This window comes from Tenrec ecaudatus, chromosome 1 (genome assembly GCF_050624435.1).
Source record: "Tenrec ecaudatus isolate mTenEca1 chromosome 1, mTenEca1.hap1, whole genome shotgun sequence".
NCBI classification, from domain to species: domain Eukaryota; kingdom Metazoa; phylum Chordata; class Mammalia; order Afrosoricida; family Tenrecidae; genus Tenrec; species Tenrec ecaudatus.
In genome coordinates, this window is record NC_134530.1 from 318,326,501 (window position 1) to 318,342,868 (window position 16,368).

Here is a 16,368-nt window from a genome sequence, read left to right on the forward strand (position 1 = left end):
TTACATGAGGTTCTGATGTACATTTGTGTGGCTCTGAAGTACGTACATGTGACTCTGAAGTATGTGCATGTGACTAAAGTACGAACATGTGTCCCTGAAGTACATGCATGTGATTATGAAGTACATGCATGTGTCTCTGAAGTGCATACATGTATCTCTGGAGTGCATACATGTGGCTCTGGTGTACATTTATTTGTCTCTGAAGTACGTGCATGTCTCTGAAGTACATACATGTAACTCTGAAGTACGTGCATGTCTCTGAAGTATGTACATGTGACTCTGAAATACGTGCATATCTCTGAAGTATTACAAGTGTCTCTGAAGTACATACATGTGGCTCTGGTGTACATTTATTTGTCTCTGAAGTACGTGCATGTCTCTGAAGTATTACAAGTATCTCTGAAGTACATACATGTGTCTCTGAAGTACAAACATGAGGCTCTGATGTATGTACATGTGATTATGAAGTACATGCATGTGTCTCTGAAGTCATACATGTACCTCTGGAGTACATACATGTGGCTCTGGTGTACATTTATTTGTCTCTGAAGTACGTACACATGGCTCTGAAGTACACACATGTGGCACTGAAGTACGTGCATGTGGCTCTGAAGTACGTACATGTGACTCTGAAGTATGTATAGGTGCTCTGAAGTACACACATAAGGCAGTGATGTACGTATATGTGGCTCTGAAGTACACACATGTGGCTCTGAAATACGTGAATGTCTCTGAAGTATTACAAGTGTCTCTGAAGTATGTACATGTGTCTCTGAAGTACAAACATGAGGCTCTGAAGTACATACATGAGGATCTGATGTACATATATGTGGCTATGAAGTATGTACGTGTGGCTTTGAAGTACATACACAAGGCTCTGACGTAGTATGTACATGGCTCTGAAGTAGGTACATGTGTCTCGGAAGTACATACAAGGCTTTGATGTACGTACATGTGACTATTAAGTACATGCATGTGGCTCTGAAATACGTGTATGTCTCTGAAGTAGGTACATGTGTCTCTGACGTACATACATGAGGCTCTGAAGTATGTACATGTGACTATGAAGTACGTACATGTGTCTCTGAAGTACATACATGTGTCTCTGAAGTACATACAAATGACTGAAGTATGTATGTGTGACTCTGAAGTAAAATTTTTAGACATTATTCAGATAATGGTGATTTCATGTGTTTGTAAAAATATATTTATTGCTCTCAAAAATAAATTTTAAATACCATATATACTCACATAAAAGCCAAGTTTTTCAGCACATTTTTAATGTCGTGTTTGTGGTAAAATTAGGTGCCTCAGTGGATATTTGGGTGCGCTTATACTTGAGTATATACGGTAGTAGTGAGGACCAGGGCTGGCTCTTCCTTCTCAAAAGTTTGCCCACCCTGAGCCCTTGGAGGCTGACAGGTATGGATCGCATTCAGGAGACTCCTTGCCTTCTAGCTTCCAGTTCAATATTCAAGGAACATAAAAAAGAACAATTAGGGGAGAGGGCATATGTCAGGCATTAATAGAAAATGTATGTGTGGCTTCATGTTTCTACACGTGTATGAATACATAGATGACAGGGCTTCAAAAAGTTTGTGAAAATACTCATTCTCCTTTCATTCCATCTTTCTGTGACCCTTTCAATGTCTACTACTATGTCTATGTTGATGGCTGGGAGGACAGATGCTTGGATACAGTCACTAGGGCCTGTCAAATGGAAACTGGAAAAGACCTAGGAATGATATAGAAGAATCTGTGATCATCAAGCCCGTCTAGGTCTCAAACCCAAAACTCAGTTCCATCAAGTCAGAACAACTCCGAGCAACTCTACCGAGCAGGCAGAAGAATGCACAAAAGCATGCAGCCCTACAGGGGGCATCACAAAGGAGTTCAAAACAGCATCTGCACCGGCCTATTTCATGCAACATCCTCAGTTTGTTACATTTAACATCTCAACATCATATTACTGATTTGCTGCTAACGTAAGAAGAAACTCAAATCATAACAAACTCACTGCCATCAAGTCAGTTCTGACTCATAGCAAACCGATGGACAGAGCAGAACTGCCTCTGCTGGTTTCCAAGGCTATAAATCTTAGTGGGAAACTAACAGCCTCCTCTTTCTCCCATGGAGTGGCTGGCTGTTGGTTCAAACTAATAATTTTGCAATTAACAGTTCAAAAAGTAACGCACTACAAAAAATGAATGAATAACCCACAAGCTTTTAAAAGTCAACCACAATAACCCAGATCGGTTCTTTCTCAGCAACTTCAGTAAAACCCGGTGTCACAGGGTCATGAGTAACAGAATAACCAAATACAATTCACTTCCTTAAGGAACTACAAAAATGCTCCTGGAAATAGTTGTAAAACTGAGTAGAGCTTTAAAAGATTCTTTCCTTGAGATTGCAACTAATCACATTATCTGAAAATGGGAAACTTAAGATGTTCCCTAAAATTCATGAAATTTTGATTTCCTAATCTGAGATTCGAATAAAATCCACTTTAAGCAACTATGACAAGTACACTTATTTTTTCTTGTAAAACATTTCACAATAACCAGACACTAGAAACAACCTAAGTATTCCCCAGCAAACGAGTGATGAAGGCAATGACATGTAACAGACTACATCACATGTAGCCACACTTATATGAAACATATAGAGCAGGCAATGCACACAGACAGTTTATCAGTACTACCATGGGCCGGCAGTAACAGGGGAATGATGGGGGGGGGGGGATGCTTCGGGTGAATTTCATGAAATGGACAGCAGCAGTAATTGCAAAGTGTGGCACCTTGTTAATTTTGCCAGATTGTACACTTTAAGATGATAAAAAGGCAAGTATCGTGAGATATTTTCCAACTACTTCGTTTCCAATTTTTTTATTCTAATCACCCAGAGGTATCAATGCATTTTGATAGCCTGTTTGATCAATTTCAGATTGCACAGTTGGCACAAAAACAAAACATCTTCCACTTCCTCGTGTTTCTCTGTAGTTCAGAGAAATACAAGCGCTTGCTTATCTCATTTTCAATACTTACCTTTAATGGTTTCCTCGACAACTTCTACCACACGATCTATCTGTTGAACCTAAAAAGGGAAATAAACTATTAAACAATGAAAACAGAGAAGGAAAATCCATGTTAGTTATTATACTTGATTCCATGCTGTAAGTTTTTTTAAGGAGGGGCCCTGGTGCCACAATGGCTAAAGCACTCTCTGTTACCCAGCTGTTGGCGGTCTGCATCTACCAGGCACTCCCTGGGGAACTGTGTGGGCTTCTGCTCCCATAAAGATTTACAGTCTCAGAAAACCCACAGTGCAGCTCTGCTCTCGCCAACAGGGTCTCTATAGGTCACAATCCGATCCTTGTCAGTGGACTTAATAATTTATTTAAAGTGGATGAATGAAGGCTGTCAAAAATTAATGTATTTAGACATTCTGTTTTAAAAAGCTTACATTCATTCTTTGTGTTACAATTAAGAGGGAATTGTCATTCTTCTTTCTTTCAGTGATAACTGAAGAAGTCAAATTGCACTTAAAGAGATCGCCTGCTTCTGTATTAGGTAGCCTATCAACATAAAAACAAGATACAAACTTGAGTTTAATTGAAACAAGGAAAAAGAAAACACCCAGGGGACAAAATAGATTAAAATAACAACCAACACAAAAGGACACGCTGGTATTAAGGAAATCTACCCCCAAGTCTATGTTTTATGTTAACATTCAGATCTGTTTTAATGAATTTCTACCATGTGCTGAGCACTAGCTTAGTTGCATGGAATACAAAGTCGAAGAACACAGCTCCTGCCCTGGAGACCAGTGATTAAGGAAGATTTCTCACAGAACCAAATCTAGAAAACACAGAGAAAAGGTAATAAAATCAGATTTAAAGGTCTGGAAATACTTGCCAAAGAACCAAAGGTGGCTCTCGGGGGGATAAGAATGAATGAAATATGAGGAGCCCACTAAGCGGACTGATAAGAGGGATTATAGTCTGGAAGGAAACCTCAAAAAGCCAAGAGGATTGTCCGAGAAGCTGGTGTACGAGAAGAAGTCAAGGGAATAGGTCACAAGAATATTACTTCTCCGGGAAGTCTGAAAGTATTATTGGATAACTAGAGAAAGAATACACGTTCATTGAAAATTTTCAAACAAAAGGAAAATATCGAGAGAGAAAAAAAGTTCAAGTAGCCTACAACATCCTCTTTCCTCTGTTCCCATTGCTCAGGTGCAATCAGTCCGAAGAGGCAAATTCCAAGGCCGTCTCTAGTCATTTCAATGAAAAAATACCAATAGCCTAACAACTGGAGCAACAGGTAGCTCTGTGATCAATAGAGAAGAGATTGAAGTCATCAAGGATTTTGTCTTGCTCAGATCCACAATCACTGTTCATGGAAGCAGCAGTCAAGAGATTAAAGGGCACCTGGCCTCTGCTGCACATGACCTCTTTAAAGGAGTGAAAAGCCGGGATGCTACTTTTAAGACCAAAGAGCACCTGACCCAAGTCATAGTATTTACAATCGCCCAACATGGATGTGACCGTTGGACGCTGAATAAGAAAGCCTGAAGAAGAATCAGTGTACTTGCATTGTGGTGCTGGCAAACAACATCGAAAGTACCACGGACTGCCAAAAGGACAAACAAATCTGTCTTGCAAGAAGTACAACCAGAGTGCTCCTGAAAGACAAGAATGGCAAGATTTTGACTCGCAGACCTTGGACATGTTGGCAAGAGAGCAGTCTCTGGAGCCGGATACCGTGCCTGGTAACACAGAGGGACTACAACGAAGGGTCCTCAGCAAGCTGGATTCACACCATGGCTGTCACACAGGAAGCATGGGAACAACGGTGAGGATGGAGCAGGGCTCGGCAGGGCTTCGTTCTGTTGTGCATACAGTCGCTATGGGCTGGGACTAATTGTGGTATCTAGCAAGTTCTGTGCTTCAGTGTGCCTTCATTGTCACACACACACACACTTGGTACACATCTGCATGTGTGTGTGCATAAAACTTGCGACTTGACTTTTCCCCCCATACATTTTGAGTACTTTCAGGTCTACTTCAAGCTTTTTAATAGCTGCCTAGTGTCCCCCGTTCCCATGAATGAACCACACAGTGTTCAGCCAATCCGTAATTGATGGACCCTAGGGTTATTATTAACCTTTCATAATTATCTAACACAGCTTCAATGAGCTCAATGGACACAAAAGGTACACTGTGGAAGACTTTAGGGTTGCTATGAGTTGAAACTGGCTCGCTGGCAGTGTGTTTGGTTCTATTCAAAATCCAATAGTAAATTTTAAAAAACAGTCTTTCGGTCTCAGTCTCTTATAGTAAATAAGGAAAGACCTATGAGAAAACGCACACAGCTTCAAAAAGGATGTAGAAAAATGAATTCTTCCGTGAACTTTTGGAAACACCCCCACTCCGGTGTGTTCTGTTATAGCTATTTTTACATGAATAAGAAATAATACAAATAAGAAAGTCAATCAACTTAAAAGCAATGCGTTCAATGGGTACTGAATCATACATAGGAAAGTGTAAAAGCTACTAAAGAGTACATGCTCAACGAGCTGGCTGGAAAGGAAGAGGTTAAGAAAGGGCTCCGTGTGGCTAGCATTGTTCTCTGCTAGTGTGCTAACTACTTTGCCCCGCATTTGCCCACTAGCTGTACTGTGATGCCCCGTGTATGACTCTCACGTGGGAAGATATGCCACCATGTTGCACACACCAGCAGAGTCACCCATGGTAAACAGGATTCAGAGGCACTTCCAGACCAAGACAGAGAAGGAACAAAGGCCTGGAGAGCTCCTTCTAAAAATTAGCCAATGGAAACATTACAAAGCGCAATGTAACCTTGTCCTACGTGTTTTGAAAGCAGAACAGATCAACTGCTAAAGAAGGACATCATGTTGATGAAGAACAGGACCAGGGAGGGAAAGGGAGCCCCTCGGAGCGATGGACTGACACAAAGTCTCTAGCAATGGGCTAAAGCATGCCAGTGATCATGGGAGCAGCACAGGACCATGGTTTCCTGATTCTCTCATACAGCAAGTTGCATGAGCTGAAGTTGACACGAGTATATATCTACTCAACTCTTTATTAACATCATTCTTTATTGTTGTTGTTGTTATTAAAGTTTGTCTGCTGAGGGAAAAATACAGGCCAGGAAGAGAAATTGAAGTAGAAGAATCAAATGACAGATAAAGCAAGGGATCATAAGAGATGGAGCGGGTAGGACAGCTACACCTCGTGGCCAGACAGGCTGGTGTGCTTCTTCCATGTGGGCTTTGATGCTTCTCAGCTAGATGGCTGCTTGTTTATCTTCAAGCCTTTAGGACCCCAGACGCTATATCTTTTGAAAGCCGGGCACCATCAGCTTTCTTCATCACATTTGCTTATGCACCCATTTTGTCTTCAGCTATCATGTCAGGAAGGTGTGCATCCTGGAATACCAATTTAATAGAACAACATGTACTTGCATTGAGTAAGTGCTCGAGTGGAGGTCCAATGTCCATCTGCTGCCTTAATACTAAACCTATAATATATGCACATAGATCTGTTTCCCCACACTTTTATGTAAATATATTTACATATGTACATTCTAGTCTTTAGACCTCTGTAAATACCTTTGTCACCTAGTTCTTTACTCTATTTCCTTTTACTTTCCTCTTGTCCCACTATCATGCTCAGCCTTCATTTGGGTTTCTGTAATTTATCTCGGTTACCTTGCCCTTGCTGAATGCCCTTGCCCTTGCTGGTTACCAGGCCTCTCACACCCTCCTTGCCACTGATTTTGGATCATTTGTTGCTCCCCTGTCTGTGGGTTGGTCAGCACCACCTCCTTACCCTCACCTCCTGTCTCCCCATGGAACCATTGTTCCCGTTGTTTTCTCCTGCAGAATATCATCCAGTCTATCTTATCTAGATAGACCTGTAGAGATCATAATATGCACCAAAAATCAAGCCATAGCCAGATAGACGATGGGTGAGAATACAGTGATGACAACAAAAAAGGAAACCAATTACCCATAGAAGAATAAATTAATTAAAAGAAAAAAAATTTTTTTAAAAAGAAAAACCTGTAAATAAATCTATTGTCAATTTGAGAAGATTAAGAGTGAAGGGGTGGAGTCTAGTTTGTCAATCAGGTAATAGTCAATGAGGCCTCTGTGTGGGCATGGTCTTCTCCTGAGGATTCTGGGAACTCCGGTATTTCCTCCGTGGAGGCAGGAGAGATACTCTCTCTCAGCTCACTCCCTTGGAGACTCTCTACTGACAAGGTTGACTCCCTGAGAGGCATCCCTGAGGAGAAGCCACATGGATTTACCCTGATGCAGCCCTGGGTGCTGAAGAAGCCACATGGAGACCCATGCCAACACTGAGATGCTTACAATGCCACTGGATCCACAAGACTTTCACCCACTGGTCAGTGATCTTCCTGCATTTCAGCGTCATTGTAGATGTTTCATGAGTCAGAAGAGGGTTTTATAGATTGGTAACAGACATAGAGTTGATCTGGACTGGGCTGAGATGTTTTCTCATTATTTACTTTCTCTTGCATATATGCCTCTTTCTTTTTTTGTTGTTTTTTCTTTTTTTTTACATTTTATTAGGGACTCATACAACTCTTATCACCATCCATACATATACATACATCAATTGTATAAAGCACATCCATACATTCCCTGCCCCAATCATTCTCAAGGCATTTGCTCTCCACTTAAGCCCCTTGCATCAGGTCCCCCTCCCTCCCCTTCCCCCCCTCCCTCATGTGCCCTTGGTAATTTACACATTGTCATTTTGTCATATCTTGCCCTATCCGGGGTCTCCCTTCCCCCCTTCTCTGCTGTCCCTCTCCCAGGGAAGAGGTCACATGTGGATCCTTGTAATCAGTTCCCCCTTTCCAACCCACTCGCCCTCCACTCTCCCAGCATCGCCCCTCACACCCTTGGTCCTGAAGGTATCATCCACCCTGGATTCCCTGTACCTCCAGCCCTCATATGTACCAGTGTACAGCCTCTGTCCTATCCAGCCCTGCAAGGTAGAATTCGGATCATGGTAGTTGGGGGGAGGAAGCATCCAGGATCTGGGGGAAAGCTGTGTTCTTCATTGGTACTACCTCACACCCTAATTAACCCATCTCCTCTCCTAAACCCCTCTATGAGGGGATCTCCATTGGCCGACACTTGGGCCTTGGGTCTCCACTCTGCACTTCCCCCTTCATTTAATATGGTATATATATACATATATACACATACATATATACATATACACATATATACACATACATACACACACTTATATCTTTTTTTTGCATGATGCCTTATACCTGGTCCCTTGGCACCTCGTGATCGCACTGTCCGGTGTGCTTCTTCCATGTGGGCTTTTTTGCTTCTGAGCTAGATGGCCGCTTGTTCACCTTCAAGCCTTTAAGACCCCAGACACTATCTCTTTTGATAGCCGGGCACCATCAGCTTTCTTCACCACATTTGCTTATGCACCCATTTGTCTTCAGTGATCCTATCATGGAGGTGTGCAGTCAATGATATGATTTTTTGTTCTTTGATGCCTGGTAACTGATCCCTTTGGGACCACTCGATCACACAGGCTGGTGTGTTCTTCCATGTGGACTTTGTTGCTTCTGAGCTAGATGGCCGCTTGTTTATCTTCAAGCCTTTAAGACCCCAGTCACTATCTCTTTTGATAGCCGGGCACCATCAGCTTTCTTCACCACATTTACTTGTTCACCCACTTTGGCTCCAGCCGTTGTGTCGGGAGAGTGAGCATCATAGAGTTCCAATTTAATAAAAGAAGGTATTCATGCATTGAGGGAGTGTTTGAGTAGAGGCCCAAGGTCCTTCCGCCACCTTAATACTTGACCTATAAATATAGACACATAGATCTATTTTCCCATCCTCCTATATATATTTGCATGTACATGTCTTTGTCTAGACCTCCATGAATGCCCTTTGACTCCTAGCTCTTTCCTCCATCTCCCTTGATATACCTCTTTCTTATACACATATGAGTGTCCATGAATTTGTTTCTCTAGTCTACCCAGACTGACACAATAAAATACCATAAACAGGTAAAGAAGCAAGCCAGGAGGGAGGCAGGTGAGGTCTTCTCCTTCCACAGAGGAAAGCATGGGGGAAAAGGCTAGTGCTCTTGTCAAATTCAGGCAGAGGGCTGAGCAAATTCCTATCTGGTAGCCACAACACAGTAAGTGAATCAGGGAGCAATTTCTTCTGTACCAGTGAAAAGGCAGACTTTGAAACAAGCGTGGAACACAAGGTTTAAGATAACTGTGACGAAGACTGAGAGAGCGCCCTGGCCAGTGGTAGGGAAATAGCTGTGCCATGAATTATACAAGTGGCCCCTAAATAGCTGTAGCTTTTCTCCGAGCCCAGCATTTCTAACGGAGGAGACCAAGAGATGGATGCACTGATCAAAGGTTTCTCCATTCCATCGGCCCTAATTAATTGAACATCGGATATACATAAGGACGGTTTCAAAGGCAGAAAAACATCACTAAAGGATCTCTTTCTAAAGCAAATGTCAGACTATACAGAGGTCCCCAAACTTATTTGGATTGCTACTTCCTTTTCAAAAAAAAATTACTCAGCACCCCACTGGAAACTAAAAACATCTGTAACAACCCACAATCCAGGATAGAGTGTGGTATCAGCTTTTGCAGTGTCCTTCTCCATAGGTCTAGCTCCCTCCAGGGACAGTTATCACAGTTTGAGGAACACCGACTAGAAGGACATGGCATTGTGGGTAAGATGCTGCTTAAGAATAGGTTGAGCAAATAAATAAATTGAACATCATCAAAATTAATAACTTTTGTGTTTCAAAGAGCATCATCAAGAAAGGCAAAAGGGACTATACTAAAATAGAAGCTTGTATCAAATAACTATTTGCTAAGGGAACTGAATCTAGACCATGTAATGAGCTTCTACAACTCAGTAGTAAAAAGATGGCCTACTACAATGGAGATCCCCTCATAGAGGGGTTTAGGAGAGGAGATGGGTTAATTAGGGTGTGAGGTAGTATCGATGAAGAACACAGCTTTCCCCCAGATCCTGGATGCTTCCTCCCCCCAACTACCATGATCCGAATTCTACCTTGCAGGGCTGGATAGGACAGAGGTTGTACACTGGTACATATGAGGGCTGGAGGTACAGGGAATCCAGGGTGGATGATACCTTCAGGACCAAGGGTGTGAGGGGCGATGCTGGGAGAGTGGAGGGCGAGTGGGTTGGAAAGGGGGAACTGATTACAAGGATCCACATGTGACCTCTTCCCTGGGAGAGGGACAGCAGAGAAGGGGGGAAGGGAGACTCCGGATAGGGCAAGATATGACAAAATAACGATGTATAAATTACCAAGGGCATATGAGGGAGGGGGGAATGGGGAGGGAGGGGGGAAAAAAGAGGACCTGATGCAAGGGGCTTAAGTGGAGAGCAAATGCCTTGAGAATGATTGGGGCAGGGAATGTATGGATGTGCTTTATACAATTGATGTATGTATATGTATGGATTGTGGTAAGAGTTGTATGAGTCCCTAATAAAATGTAAAAGAAGAAAAGAGAAAAAAAATGATTAGGGCAAAGACTGTACAGATGTGCTTTATACAATTGATGTATCTATATGTATGAACTGTGAAAAGAATTGTATCAGCCCCAATAAATTGTTAAAATAAATTAATTAATTAAAAAAAAAGATGGCCTACTTACAAATGGCCAAAGGAGAATGGACTTATTCCAAAGAAGATATACAAATAGTCGATCAGCACATAAACCATGCTCAATATCATTAACCATCTAGAAGAAATGACTCGAAACCACAGTGAGACACGACTTCACCCTCAGTCAGGTAAATGCTATCGAGAGCCCAAATACTAACAAGTGTCAGTAAGGAGGTGGAGAAGCTGGGACCCCATTCACTGCAGGGAGTACAGTATTGTAAAATGATACAGCTGCTTTGGACAGTGGTCCAGGAGGCCCTCACACCGCGCACACATAATTACCATATTCACAGCAATTCCACTCCTAGTTATGAACCCAAACATGAAGCACACGTCTATGGACTAACTTGTACACATATGCCCAGCACAGCATTATTCATAGTAGGAAAAGGCTAGAAATAACCCAAGTGCCATCAACCGATATAGGGAAAAACAAAACAAGTATTGGAAGGTTATTGAAATGAAAAATGGAATAATATTCAGCCATTAAAAACAAAGTACTGTTGTATGCTCTAACCTACATGAACCTTGAGAACATGATGCTGAAAGAAGCCAGACACAAAAGGTCACAGCATAACTGCGTTTGTATCAAATGTTCAGAATGAAAAAGTCTAGACAAACAGAAAGTAGGTTAGTGATTACCTAAGCTACAACAAGGCAACACATGGGAGGGAGCTCAGACAGGCATTGACTTTGTTTTGGGAGAAATGGAATGGTTCTAAAGCTAATCGCTGTGGTGCGATACAATTCAGTAAATATATTAAAAACCATTCAGTTATAGACCTTTAATAGATATATTGTATGCTAAGTTGATGTTATCTCAATAAACAGCTATTATTTTTTTTAAAAGTTTGGAGAGGTAAAATGCTCTACAGACAAGGGCAGGACCATCAACACCAAATCGAGGCAGCGTTCCTGGTGGTGTTAATCGGAAAAACATCGAACCGCTGACTGCCAAGATCAGCATGTCAAACCCATGACTGGCACCGAGGGAGAGATTGGCAGGCTCGAAACCCCACAGAGGGTTGCTTTGTGTAGGAACAGGCTGCATGGCGACAGGTTCAAGATACATGACAACTCAATGTGATTTCTAATTTGGGGCTTTTGGTTTTCCTAAAAAGGACATTATCGGGACAACTGGGAAGAGCTGGGAGCCAAAACCCAAAAAAACATCTTTTTATACTACTGTATTATGGTAATTTTATACTGTAGTTTATGATAATATCCTTATTTTTTCTAGTATAAATAATTGTGCAACATGTTTACAACTGACACTCAAATGGATCAGGGAAAAAGTTGTGTGTGTGTGTGTGTGTAGAGAGAATATGATAAAACAAATATGTTAAAATAGTAACATTTGAGAAATGTGAGTGTAAAAGTCTATAGAAACTCTTTGAATATTCCTGCAACTTTTCCCCGGGAATGTGATTGCTAAAATGAAAAATTTAAGTGTGTTTATATGTTTGTGTGCACACACACACAACTATTTTGCTGGTTTCAAAATAAAAGATGTATTGCATATTAAAGAAACACAGACTGTGGAGGGTTGAGAGCAGCGTGCTGTGCTGAGTCAGCATTCCAGAAGTCTGCGCCGCCGGGTGGAGGTCCAGCAGTGGGAGAACAGCCGGGGAAGCACACAGCAGCGTGGAAGCAAAGCGAAGTCAGCAGCCGCATGCGCACAAGGATGACACAAGATGCGACAGTAAGGACACAGCATCATGAGAGGCCTCGTTCAGCATCCCAAGCACAGTACCACAGATAGCCGGAAGGTGAGCTGCTCTGCCACCTGCAGCCCCAAGTCTGCTTTCTCAATAAAACATTGGTTGAACAGATTGTTTAACCTGGCCAGATTCGGCTCTGGCGATGGGAAGAGAGGCAGATGGGTCTGAGTCTACACTTAGGAGCTGGCATTCAACAACGGGACTTGGGATCTACACACCTCCGCTGGGTGGTGTGACTGGATGGGAAAGAGTGACCGCCCCCAGTCACTTGGACACTCGGTCCTAGCACCACAGTTGGTATATGTGAGCTCTGATTAGGGGCGTTGCTCCTTTTAAGACAGTGGTTCTCAACTTTGCTAATGCCATGACCCTTTCATACAGTTCCTCATGTTGTGGGGATGCCCCAACCATAACATTATTTTCGTTGCTACTTCATCACTGTCATTTTGCTACTGTTAAGAATCAGGCAACCCTTGTGAAAGGGTCGCTTGACCCCTCAAAGGGGTCGCGACCTACAGGTTAAGAACCGCTGTTTTAAGACCTCTCATATCTCACTGCCTTCTGATAATTAAGTATGAATTATCACATGCATCAGAGGATGCAAAGGCCACTGGTTTGATTCTTAAGGGTTAGGCCACAGCAGATATACGAGGTATAAATCCACCTGAAAGCGAAAATGCATCTTAAGATCTTTAGATAAGATCCTCACCACCAGTCTGTCAGTTGGTCATACTGTGGGGCTTTAGTGTTGCTATGACACTCACAATGACACCACTGACAGTTAAAATCCCAGCAGTCGCCCTGAGTGAGCCGGTGACAGTAGCACTTCCAGACCAAGACGGGCTAGAAAGAAAGGCCTGGAAATCACCATCTGAAAATTAGCTTTGGTAGTCACATAGTTTCCTGTCAAATGATATGAAAGTTTAGGGGTGGAGTCTACCTTGTCAGTCAGGTTAATGCCTGATGGTGACTCCTTGTGGGCAGGACCTTCACATAAGGAAGGTCCTGGGAACCTACCCCCCTACCCCCTCTCTCTGCCTTCATTTTCACGTTGATGAGCCACAATGAGACCTGCGAAAACCCTGGAGATATAGCCGCTGCCATTGGATCCACAGGACTTTGCACACACTGGCTGGTGATGTTTCTGCATCATTGAGTTGGACTGGGCTAGGATGTTCTCCTGATACACAATCACTTCTTGATATAAAGCTTTATTACCCATATATGTGTGTCACTGGATTTAGCTTTGTTAGGCTGGGTAGACTAGAGAACAAGTCCAGAAAGACTCAGATATGTGTAGGAGAGACCTTTATATCAAGACGCAATTATGCATCAATAAAACATCCAAGCCCAGGCCACATCAAGTCCATAAGTTTGATATTTGCCCATAAGTCCGATATTAGCCCACACAGACTCACACAGCACGTGCAATCATGCTGAATGAAGGAAGATCACAGGCTGGTGGGTGGAAAGTCTTGTGGATTCAGTGGCGGTGGATGCATCTCCGGGGCTCTGTCATCAGGTGGCTACATGTGGCTTGTCCACAGGAAGGTGTAGCAGAGAGAGTGTGTGTCCCGCGCCCAGGGAGGAAGACAGGCCTGGAGGCAGGAGAAGGCCATGCCCACAGAGAAGTATCGGTGGCTGTGACCTAATTGACCTATCCCCCTGCTCAGTTTGACCGGAGAGTATGTAAGTGTGACATTAGCCGATGAAAGTTTTTGGATCACAACACAATACTGCCCAATACTGAGCGGCAAGTTGAGTCCCCATGGTGAGAAGGCGCTGAAAATGGACAGTGGCCACAGAATGAACTGAAGCATATCACCCATCATGAAGATGACACACAGCCAGCTGAAGCTCGCGTCTTTCAGACCTGGGGCCACCAGGAGTCTGCTGACTCAAAGACAACTCGGAGCAAATCAAGCAGACAGCCTCACCACCATCAGGTTCATTCCCCCTGAGAGAGCCCACAGGGCAGAGGAGACCTGAACGCGTGGGTTGCCTAGCCCGGAACTCTTTCCAGGAGCAGAGAGCCTCATCGTTCTCCTGCAAGTGGTTTCAGCGGGCTCAGTTTGCAAATAGATGCCCAATGCACAACCCACTCCACCATCAGGGGTCAAGTAAATCGGCAGGGCCAACTAACTAGACATTCACCACGTAACACAAAATAAGAAATGTCTACTACTTCTTTGTTGAATCCGTTTCTTATTCATTTCTGAAAGTTTTTAAAAATGATCATCACCTTCTTAAAGGTCCTTTTTCATGTTTTCAAAACACTTTTTTTTGGTTCATGTGTTCATCTAATAAAAAGCTAACCTGCAACCAATCTCCTCCTCTTCGTGGGACTTCTTTTCTATGTCCCAGTGCCTGGCTCCTCTCTGGCCTTCATTTCTTCGCACCTGCATTCTGTCTCCATCCACCCAGGGCCCTTCAACTCTTCCCTGCTGCCCCGAAACACAACTGACAGCTCTGCTGGGCACACACCCTCACACCCTTCAGCAAATTTCAGGGCTGTTCCTTTCGCTTGATTTTTTGCTCACTCAGACCTCAAAAACTCAAGAATGTGATTTTTCAAAAGACGCATTACACAGCTTCCAAACGGGGTTGGGAAAAAAAGCAGGCATTCTTTCTTTTTCTCTTATTATCCACTTGGAGGCGGAAGGAGACGTTTCTGCTCAGGATAGCCGAATCTGCTTTGCGAACACAAACGTAGCGCCAAAGCTTTCTAGGAACGGGCGGCACGCCTCTGATCCATGTGCGTCGGAAGCTCCACGGCGTCAACGGAGAGAGGTCCTCTTAGTCGGAGGGCGACATAGAATATGCTTGGTTGTCTACAGCGGAAAATGCTTCCTGCGATTATTTTCTAAAAAAGGCTCCTGCCTGCCTGTGGTCAGAAGAGCCGTTTATGGAATGAAAAAAAATGCTGTGCCCACCTCCCTTTGCAGCGAGGAGCATAGTGGGGGCCGTGCACGGGCTCGGGGGGGGGGGGGGGGAAGGAAAGACAGCCTCGGGAGGAGAAACAGCTCTCACGGGCAAGAGAGCAAACCCAAGATCCACACACAGTCGCGAGGAGTACATGGAATCCATCCTGAAAGAAAAGGAACGCTGTTCTTAATTAAACCTATAAATCGCAGCCCTGAATACACAAGAGCTGGGACTGTGGCATATTATTCAAATAAAATAAATAAAACAGTATCTTGTGTCCTTCCGGCGCTTCATTCTAAATATACAGAGCGGGGAAAAGACACGCAGCATGTTCTATTACTGGCTCCATATGTTCCAGACAATGAAGAAAAGAAGTGGTGGATAAACAACTCATAAATAACATGAATGAGTCCTTCGGCTGCAGGACTTTAAAAAGGAATCCATAAAAAATAGTTTCTTCAGCTACTATGAACTACTCCAAATGTGCACCCAACGAGATCCCGAAGGAAAAGATCTCTGGAGCAAAGAAAGACTGCCACCCTGAAACCCGACTTCTTTAGGGCAGGCTGGCCAATGCAATGCACAGATGTGAGGGAGACGCGCACACACCGTGCTGTCCACCACGGGAGGCACCGGCCACAGGTGGTTTTTACACACCTGAAATGAGGCTAGGGAACTCAGGAACAGAATTTTCATTGTAATGAACTTGAACTGAAATGGCCACAGGCAATGGTTGGCTACCATATTAGAAAGTACACGTTTGAAACATAGCTAAACCAATGCAAATTGCTTTGTAACCTCATTTTGGTACAAAAGGTTAGCCATATGGCTCTCACCTAACCGGTTATTCTGGAGGGGAAAGTGGCATTGACACATGTTCTTAGCACGTGCATAGAACAGCCTTTATCACAACACAGACGGGAGGCAAAGGACTTTCTAATCAAAGGTGAGAATAATGTTTGGGCC

At 43.3% G+C, this 16,368-nt stretch overlaps 1 protein-coding gene across 2 annotated transcripts in view; it reads right to left on the reverse strand.

Annotated features, from left to right (window-relative positions):
- CDKAL1 (CDKAL1 threonylcarbamoyladenosine tRNA methylthiotransferase) overlaps positions 1 to 16,368 on the reverse strand; it is a 770,441-nt gene that overhangs the window by 527,999 nt on the left and 226,074 nt on the right. For both annotated transcript variants that reach the window (XM_075533360.1, XM_075533370.1), the window contains exon 7: positions 3,045 to 3,093. In XM_075533360.1, the coding sequence (XP_075389475.1) occupies positions 3,045 to 3,093 (49 nt within the window). The remainder of the gene's footprint in view (positions 1 to 3,044; positions 3,094 to 16,368) is intronic.